Source organism: Vombatus ursinus, unplaced genomic scaffold, assembly GCF_900497805.2.
Source record: "Vombatus ursinus unplaced genomic scaffold, bare-nosed wombat genome assembly UNPS02014807.1, whole genome shotgun sequence".
Taxonomy (NCBI): Eukaryota; Metazoa; Chordata; class Mammalia; order Diprotodontia; family Vombatidae; genus Vombatus; species Vombatus ursinus.
In genome coordinates, this window is record NW_020954585.1 from 37612754 (window position 1) to 37622698 (window position 9945).

At 37.0% G+C, this 9945-nt stretch overlaps 1 protein-coding gene across 2 annotated transcripts in view; it reads right to left on the reverse strand.

The window, feature by feature from the left end:
- Positions 1 to 9495, reverse strand: part of LOC114052116 (retinal dehydrogenase 1) — a 44833-nt gene extending 35338 nt beyond the window's left edge. The window contains exons 1-2 of one of the 2 annotated variants that reach the window (XM_027874600.1): positions 9356 to 9495; positions 3170 to 3274 (exon numbers count right to left, since the gene is read on the reverse strand). In XM_027874600.1, the coding sequence (XP_027730401.1) occupies positions 3170 to 3274; positions 9356 to 9403 (153 nt within the window). In that variant the 5' untranslated portion in view covers positions 9404 to 9495. The remainder of the gene's footprint in view (positions 1 to 3169; positions 3275 to 9355) is intronic. The other variant, XM_027874599.1, reaches the window with a different exon arrangement.
- Between the last annotated feature and the right edge of the window lie 450 nt (positions 9496 to 9945).

Here is a 9945-nt window from a genome sequence, read left to right on the forward strand (position 1 = left end):
AGATTCAGTCAAAGGGCCGCACTTGAAGACCTACAGGGTCACATGTGGCCTTGAGGCCACAGGTTCCCCACTCCTGCCCTAATTTCACTCAGTCTAGTTTCCTTTCTACATCACCACAGTAGTTTACTTCTTATTAATCTTGATTTGTAATATTTTCTTGAATCAGCCACAGTGTTTTTCAGTGTTATTTTTGTTTCCGTTTAGAATTGAGAGATAAGTTATTGGGGAAGCTACAAAAATTCTAACATTGAAGAGACAGATAAATATCAAGTTGCTACTGTATCATTAAAAATAAATTCTCATTAAATTGAATTAAGTATGGATATTTATAAAAAGTAGGTTATGGAGCGACATTTACTCACTTCTTTTATACCTGATACAGGCATTTATTTTTGTAATAGGAACTCATTTTAAATCTTGGTGATTATATGTTAAGTAAGTGGAATCACACAGTGTTATTATAAGCTGCCTTTAGGATTAGTCAATATAACCTGAAGGAAGCAGTGAACTGAAAAGATGACGTTTCCACCCACATCTGGGTTCATGCTTTGTAATTTCTGTTTGGTCCTCTCCACCTTGCCCCCAGCTACTTCAGAAACAAAATAAAACAAAATCTGAGTGGCAAATATATAGACTTTTGTGAACTCTACGTACAAATTAAATTCCTAAAAATTTTTGGCACATTATCTAAAGAGTCACTTCTAGAATATTAGGTTTCCAGTGACTGTCATTTATCAGACTGATATATTTCACTAAGCAATGCAGAATGCAGATAACAGCAGTGATCATCACACATTTGTCTGCAACATTGTTGTACAGAAGGCAAACAAACCTTTGTGCCCAAAGACAACCATTTGCTCTTTCTAAATGAGTTCTTCGACTGTCCCTGAAGGGTGAAAACTACAAAAAGAACTCTGAATGTTAAATGAGCAGTTGAGTGCCTTGAAGAATTTAATTGGAAAGTGATCCAGACCATTTGATTTTGTATGCAAGTTCACTTTTAAATGCTGAAATGAATTATAAGCACACTAATAACAGAAAGTAACCTGGACTTCTAGACTCTATGGCAAATTCAGTGGTGGTGGTGATGGTAGTGAGGGAGCTCACCAGGAGTTTGGGAAGCCCTCAGGGTCCCACCTTACCCTGTATGCAGGCATAGCTCTGCTGATTCAGGAGCTCCCTCATGAAAAGCAACTTGGTAGCACGCTGGATAAAGCATGGGACTTACAGTCACTTAGACCTGAGGAAAAATTTTGCCTAAGACACTCAATTCCCTGTGTGACCCTGGGCAAGTCTCTTAATCTTTGCATGCTTTAGTTTCCTCATCTGTAAAATAATAATAATAATAATAATAACAACAACAATAGGACCTATCTCCCAGGGTTGTTGTGAGGATAAAATGAAGTAATACTTGCAAGGTGTTATGCAAACCTAGTATAAATGCTACTTGTTTTGTGGTTGTTACTGTTTTTTTATTATCATTCCTCATTGTCATTAGTCCTCAGACCTGGCCCTGGTTCAAACCAACTCCAGTTTGGTGTAATCATGCCAAAATAAGAGAATCATCTGTCCCTTTGAGAGTCCAGCTCATACCCTATGCCATTTGCCATGACCCCTGATGCCTCTATGCCAGGGGTAGGGAACCTGTGGCTTTGAGGTCACATGTGGCCCTCTAGGTCCTCAAGTGTGGCCCTCACCTTTTGGATTCAGTCAAAGGGTCCCATTGAGGGAGGAGGGGCAACTATAAAATCAAATTATATAATAAAGGGCCAGAGGAGCATCCCTCTTACATAATAATTCCCTCTTATATAATAATCGTGAGTCACAGGAATTTGTGGAGCAGTTTGTAACATGTTCAAGCCTATGCTTTAGGAAGATCTCTTGGCATCCAAAGATTTATGTTTTTTTAAAAATCAAATTTGATAGCATGGTATGGCAGAAAGAACACCGGACAAAAGTCAGAAAAAATGAGCTCTGTTCTATCTCTGTCACTGACCAGCAGCCTGACCTCAGGACATTGAGCCTTGCTTTTCTTATCTGCAGTATGAGATGCTGGAACTGGAAAATCTATAAATTCCTTTTCAGATCTATAATTATATCTGTTTCTTAAATTATTTTTTTAAAAGACAAAACAAAAGCAACTTTTAGTGGGATATAAAAAGATATAAAAATTTCTACTGGTCTATTTAAAAATACATTTTTAAAATCAGGTCAGTTGATTATTTTACTTAAATAATGGATACAATACATGTATATATGTATTCAGGTAGATATATGCATATGTATATATGTACATACATGCATGTAAGTATAAACATATATAAATGAATACCATCAATCTAAAGCCATGAATCAAGCCTCTCTATACTTGGATAAATTCTGTCTGCCAACTTGTAGATGCACTAATATATTTTCTAAAGAACTAGTCACTACATCCTTAATCACACAATGCCAGAGCTAGAAGGGCCCTTAGAAATATTTATTCTAAACCCCTTATTTTACATATGAGCGTACTTAGACCCTGAGAAATTAAGTGACTCACCTAGGGTAATACACCTATTAAGTCACAGAAATGAAAGCCTTTTGTCTCCAAATTTAGTACTCTTTCCATTATATTATGTAACGTCCAAACATAGAGATAAATTTTATTTTGGGGAGTAATACTAACATTTAAAATTTTCTTAAGCTTTATTTATTTTCATAGTGATTGATACTCCATTAAAAAATTAAGGCACAGAAAAAGTGTGAGACACTGCTAGAAATAATCATTTAAAACAAAGTATCATCAACAAATATTTATTGATAAATTATCTATAAGGAACAGTCTAGAATATTTATAGATACCTTTTGACTTTCCTCTAGGAGGAATCAGTGATGTAGGGAAATGGACTTGGAGTATGAATACTTGCATTTTAAGCCAAAGTCTGGTACATACTATTTGTGTGCCCATGGGCAAGTCATTCATTACGGGCCTCTGTTTCTTCATCAGTAAAGCCAAGGGTTTTGGAATCTGGTTTCTATGGTTCCTTCCAAATCTAAATCTCAACCTATCTAGGACATTTATTTATTTTTTTTAATGAAATGATGACTTGAATATACAGTGGTTTGTAACCTTGTACTAAGTAGAGAAAGCAAATTTTCCTAATAACTCTCATGTGAGAAAACTTACCTTATCTCCTTCTTCCACATCACAAATTTTTTCTTCAGTAGCAGGGTTAATGACTGGGAATTTCTTGCCACTCACTGAATCATGCCATTCATTGTTTATGAATATCTATTGGGAAATACAAAAGGAAATCAAGGTTATATACCCAGTGCATTAGCCTTAGAAATTTTCTCATAGTGATTAAGCATGAAACACTCAAAACGTCTTATTCACATGTCTCCAATGGTATCACTTTCCTATCCTTCTAACTCAAAGATGCTACAATTCTACAATTCTCATTTCCCCTTTTATTTTGGGTGCATAAAACTGTGAACCATAGTATATTTTTTGAAAATGTCATTAAGGAATGTAGGCAAGCCTTACAATGGTGAAAATGAAGTTCCTAAAAATAATGACTTCACTCAGTTCTCACAAATTGTTGCAAGAGTAGGTTTGGGAAGACTAAGGTCAAGTGGATAATTGCATAGTCTTTCATTTATCAAACTGGATTTGAGAGTATATACCAAGGTCTCTCAGTGACACCAGCAACTTTCCAATGGCTGATCAAGAAGTAGTTGGAAACACGAAGTACCTGGAAATATTGATGTGCCTTGGTGACATCTTTGATTTCTACCACTGACAGAACATGAGGATAGACTGATTAAAGTGTTGCATCATTTGGAGCTGTCAAGAAACAAGGACCAGCTATTCCATTCTCACTAGTATTTTGTTTCTGTCTACCACCTCCCCAATCTGCCCTCCTTTTTGTTAGTCCCCATTCCCTTTACTTAATCTCCTCCCCTCCTACTTCCCTGTCAGGTAAGAGAGATTTCTACTTTCAACTGACTGTGTACATTATTCCCTCTTTGAACCAATACTGATGAGAGTAAGGCTCAAGTAATGCTCATCATCACCCTCCTATCTTTCTCTCCACTGTAATAGGTCTTTCATACCCCTTCATGTGAAATAATTTACTCCATTCTACCTCTCCCTTCCTTCTACACCCAATGTACTACTCTTTCTCATACCTTAATTATTTTTAATATCATTCCTTCCAATTCACTTTATACCAATACCTTCTGTCTGTGTATGTTCCTTTTAGCTGTGCTATTAGTGGTACAGTTTTTAAGAATTACAAGTATTTTCTTCCCATGTAGGGATGTAAATCATTCAGCTCCATTGAATCCCTCATGTTTTCTTTTCCTTTTTTACCATCTCTTGGGTCTTGATATTGGAGATCAGATTTTTGGTTCAATTCTGGTCTTCTCCTTATGAAAGCTTGAAATCCTTCTATTTCATTGAATGACCATTTTTTCCCCCTTGAAGTATTATGCTTAATTTTGCTGGGTAAGTGATTCTTGTTTGTAGTCCTAGCTCCTTTGTCTTCTGGAATGTCATGTTCCATGAACTCTGATTTTTTAATGTTGCAGCTGCTAAGTCCTGTGTAATCCTGACTGCAGCTCCCCGATATTTGAATTGTTTCTTTCTGGTCACTTGCAGTATTTTTTTTCTTGATCCAATACTTCTAAATTTTGGCTATAATGTTCCTTGGAGTTTTTACCTTGGGATCTCTTTCCTGAGTTGATTAGTGGATTCTTTCAGTGCTTATTTTGCCCTCTGGTTCTAGGATATCAGGGCAGTTTTCCTTGACAATTTCTTGAAAGAAGCTCTCCAGGTCCTCCTTTTGATTATGGCTTTCAGGCAGTTCAAAGATTCTGACATTGTCTCTCCTGGATCTATTTTCCAGGCCAGTTGTTTTTTCCACTAGGTATTTTACATTTTTTTTCATTTTTTCATTCTTTTGAATTTGTTTGATTCTTTTGAATTTGTTTGATTCTCATAGAATCGCTAGCTTCCTCTTGCCCAATTCTAACTTTTAAATTGTTTTCCTCACCTTTTATAACTCCTTTTCTATTTGGTCAATTCTACTTTTTAAGCAGTTGTTTTCTTCTTCCAAGTTGCTGATTCTTTTTTCACAATTCTCTTGCATCACCCTCATTTATTTTCCCAATTTTTCTTCTAACTCTCTTATATGATTTTAAAGCTCCTTTTTGAGCTCTTCCATGAGTTCTTTCTGGGCTTGAGACCACTACTATTTTTCTTGGGGTTTTGTCCATTGGTGGTTTGACAATGTCCTCTTCTGAGTTTGTGTCTTGATCTTCCCTGTCACCACAATAATTTTCTGTGGTCAGGTTTTTTTTTTTTTGGTAGTTTTTTGCTCATCTTTTTTGGCCTTTTTCCTTTCTTTTAAATTTGAGCTCTGTTTCCAGGGTGGAAGAGGCACTGTTTCAGGTTTCTTGTGCCAGGGACCACCAGCCCTAGCTATTTGCCTGGTGTTGCACTGATGTTATCCTGAGGCCCATAAGACCCTCATGTCTGGTGCTGGTCTGAGGGGCTGTGTGGGGGTGGTAGCTGGTACTGCTAGACCCATAGGGGTCTGCCAGCTTGCCTGGTGCTGAACCAGGGTCCTAGTGCTGGTGTCTGACATGTGCTGAGGCTGATGGGGTGTTTCTGCATTTTCCTGGGGATACACTGAAGCACATGGAGGTCTGGCAGCTGAAGGCTGCCTGTTTGCCCATAGCGTTGGTGTCTACTTGTTTGCTCAGGTCTATGTTGAAGTACATGGTGGTTCTCAGAGCTGGAGTCTGCCCATTCCCCTGGCTATCTTAAGGAATGTGGGGAGTCCTGGTGTTGACATTTGCCTGATCCATCACATTGGTGCTCAGGATGTCCCACTGGTTTGCTGAGGTGGGGCTTGCTGCTGGTTTGTTGGGATGCTTCCTGTCCTGGACTTACTGAATGAGGCAGAGCTTTCCTGTTGATCTTCCAAGTTTTTTGGGCTCAAAGATTGTTTCACTCTATCTTTTTGCTAGTTCTGCTGCTCTAGGATTTCTTTTGGGGGTTATTTTATGGTTCTTTGGAGATGAATATAGAAGAGTTACAGAGATTTACTACTTACTCCACCATGTTGCCTCCCAGAAGTCTTAATCTATGATTTTAATGGAGCAGAGTTCTGTTTCCCTGGTTTTGTCCTGATGGAGGTGTTCCTATATCAGTCCATCATGTTATCTATTCACTTGTTTTTTTGATTCTGTTTCGTACATTTCCCATGACTGTTTTGAAATTCATTCCCTCTCTCTCCTGATGTTGTATGGTTTTTTGCCTCGGGCTCTGCATGTGTAGTTTGGTTCCCTTGCTTTACTTTTATGGTCTGATCTAGAGAAGGTATTTCTGGGCCACATGGAAACCAGACTGGTGTAAATTTTGTACCAAGAACCTCTTCTATATGTAGACTTAAAGGTGGGAAAATGGACTCTGATAGCTAATTACTATCTGATTATTATTAATTAAATTAATTATAATTATTATCTGATTACTGCTAATGAGATTGCATGGAGTCTCCTTTTCCTGGTCAAACCCCAACCCAGGCTGGAATTGATTTAATCTCAGGCTTCAGTGGAGACAGAGTCTTCCAAGATAGCCTAAGGCTGGGAGTGATCTGGTATGGTTGGGGGGTGGTCTGATATAAGTATTATTTAAGTAATGGAACTGAAAAAACAGGGCGAGACTCTCCCAGGAGTTAGTTGGGAGGTAGAATCAGCTAGCAGCAGTTTTATACTGGTAAGATCCAAACCAAGCAGTCCAAAGATAGCAAGAGAACTGTCTTGCACCCCTCCCCCCAATCTATCTGACACCAGGGCAATATGTTTAAAACTGCCAAAATAAGGGTTTTTCTCTTTTAAGACACTTTGATCAGGTCTTTTATAACATAGCCTTAAATGCAATAGCTTTAAGATTTCAGAAATTTGTTTAAAATATGTATTAACATTATAAAACCTGCTTGTGAATGGATGAAAGAAATACGGCTCTCTTGTAAATTATTTTGTTAACTCCCTCCAGAAAAGTGAAGAGAAGCAGGCCAAAAAGGAGTGTGAGTATGAGTTTTAATTTGGAAAATGGTATTAGTTAGGCAGTCAAGCTTTGTAATCTGTTAAAGAGGTTTAGGAGTAGCTAGAACCAGGAACATAAGCCACTGCATGTCTAATAATAATGGTATGTGAAACCAATAGACAAAGTTATAGATGGTTAGGAGAAATTATGTCCACTCATTTTTTAGGATAAATCTGTAGGAAGGCCTTATTAAATCTAACACTACATAAATATTGGTTCTGGTAAAGATACTGGTTATTGTGATTCTCAATTATTATGTAAGATCACCCTGAGCAAACTAAAATTCAGAGGGGTTAAATGTCTCACCTAAAGTCTTATAGTTTGTCAGAAAAACCTGAATCAGCAGCTTAGTATAGTGGAAATCATATGTTGAGTCAAAGTATTTGGGTTTATATCCTGTTTCCGACACTTTTTGTCCACGTGACCTTAGATAAATCCCTTACCCATCTCTAAGGACTCATTTCTTCATTTGTAAAATGAAGGGATTGGATCAGATAACTTCTAAAACTCCTTCCAGCTTTAAAACATACACACACACACACACACATACACATGCACACACACACACACACACACACACACACATATATATACATTCAGATGACCTATGATATTAGGACTATTGATTTTGCCACTATCATTCATTACCCCTCATGGAGTGCAAGTCTACAACAAAAACTCAAAGAAGGAAACAACAGTGACACTCAGAGAAAATAGGGTGGAAAAAAGGGAGAAAACAAGGAATACAAAATGAGAAAGAAAAAGAACAATCACTAAACATAAAAGAAAGAAAACAAGGCAGAGGAAAAAATGACAGAGCAAAAATTAAGGGAACAAAAACAACACTTTCATTTCTGTTTTATATGATAGTCAAATCTGAGGAACAGATTTCAAGAATGAGTTTTTGAAAAAACTAAATATTAACATTGGCAATCCTTTATGTTTTCTTTTTTCTTTTTCCTCTTTTAAAACTCAGTAGGGAAAAGGAGAGGTAAAAAAAAAGGAGGTAAATTGAATAAATTCTCTCTTTGAGAGCCATATCCATCCATCCTGGCCTTATAAAACAACAACAACAACAACAAAACTAACAAAAAACTTGGTAAATATATCCCAAATGCTTTAAAGTCTTAATTTCTTCCTAAGTTTTATTATGTGGAGTTTATGGGGCATTTAGTATGTTTCCATTGAGCAAGACATCTTTCTTTCTTTCCTTCCTTCTTTCCTTTCTTTCTTTCTCTTTCTTTCCCTCCCCTCTGTCCAAATAAGGTATCACACCATTACCTGGCAGCCTTTTGACTGAGTCCAAGTTTTACAAGGGATTTGTTTTGTGAATTTTGGATTCAGTGAAAGGGCCGCACTTGAGGACCTAGAGGACCACGTGTGGCTTCCAGGCCACAGGTTCCCCACCCCTACAATTCTCCAAGCCTGCAAAGTCTCCTTTGCCAGTTTCTCTGTTATTAAAAATGGTATGTTCTCAAAGCAAAATGAGCATTTATAAATATAATAAACATTCTCATCTTCGACTTTCCAGTTCAGCTAAAGTAAAAATTTTAAATTATATAACAAACAAACCTCCACAAGTTTAGAAAGTTGAGGTGGGAAGCAAAAAAAAAAAAATTTCTCCTTAGGTCCTGAAATTTGATTTGCAGTTTTTACATAATAGTGTGGAATAAGCATACATCACAGTTAAGAGAATAAAGCTGGAGTCATATCTTATTTTCACTTTAGCAACAATTTCTTAAGTGGAAATAATGGAGGCCTGCTTTGGCTCTATGTTACTTATGATGTTGTCTAGTTAGCTATTGGCCATCTGTTGTAATAGCAATAAGTTTATCTAGTGAGATAAACAAAAGTATTCATAATGCACATGGCTTTATGCTGGGTTTCTTCTAGCTTTTTCCCTCAAGGTTGCTCACTGAAATAGTTATCCTTAAATATTCCCTGCTCTCCCACATCCATACATACAAGCTAACAGCAATTAACTATGCCCTTTAAGTGACTTGCACGAGCTTCTATAAGAAGACTTGCTAACAGAACAGTTTGAGCATCAGAATCCAAGCAAAGTAATATTAGATTATTTTCCCCTTTTAATATCTTGTATTTGGTAAGATTCTTTACCCAAATCCCCATTATGCATAGCTCCTATTTATTTATATAAGATACTTTAAATAAGGCTAATTTAACCTTCCCACTAATAAATAAGTTTATTTTTTTTTCTACTTCCCTAAGGTAACAGACATGCAGTTTGAATCTACTAACCTTAGTATATTGAATTTTCAAGTTGGTGAGTGGGGCAGGTACATTCATCTCTGCTGGATTCTCCGAGGTTTGTTTCTGGGCTGGTTTCTGGGCTAGAGACACAAGGGAAGTCAAGTAGCTGACAGGCTCTGCAATTTTATCCTGAACCCTTGGTTTTATTTGCTCGTTTTCCTCTGAACTGACCTAGGATTATTTGCATACTGGAATGTGATTGGATGAACCAACTCAGAGTCAAAAGAAAATGACACTAGTTCTTTTATAACCCGTGGATAAGAAGGCCTTGACTTTAAATTTATGTCCTTAAGAAACCATTTTACCAAACCTATAGCAGATCTGGGAGATAGTTTATTATTTATAGAAAATTCACAATTTTGCGACATTGAAACTTGTGACAAAAATAAGCAGCTTTGACTGCTGAGACTGAGATCTTTCTCCCCCTCCTTCCTCCTCCCTTTTCTTTTTATGCTACTGTGGAACACATTTCTCTGACATGTCAGCAAATAGGAACAAGGCAGAAATCTTTGCCTGCTTTTATTTATAGAAGACAGGATAGGGAACAAATCTGTGGCTTTTTTTTTTTAACCAATTAA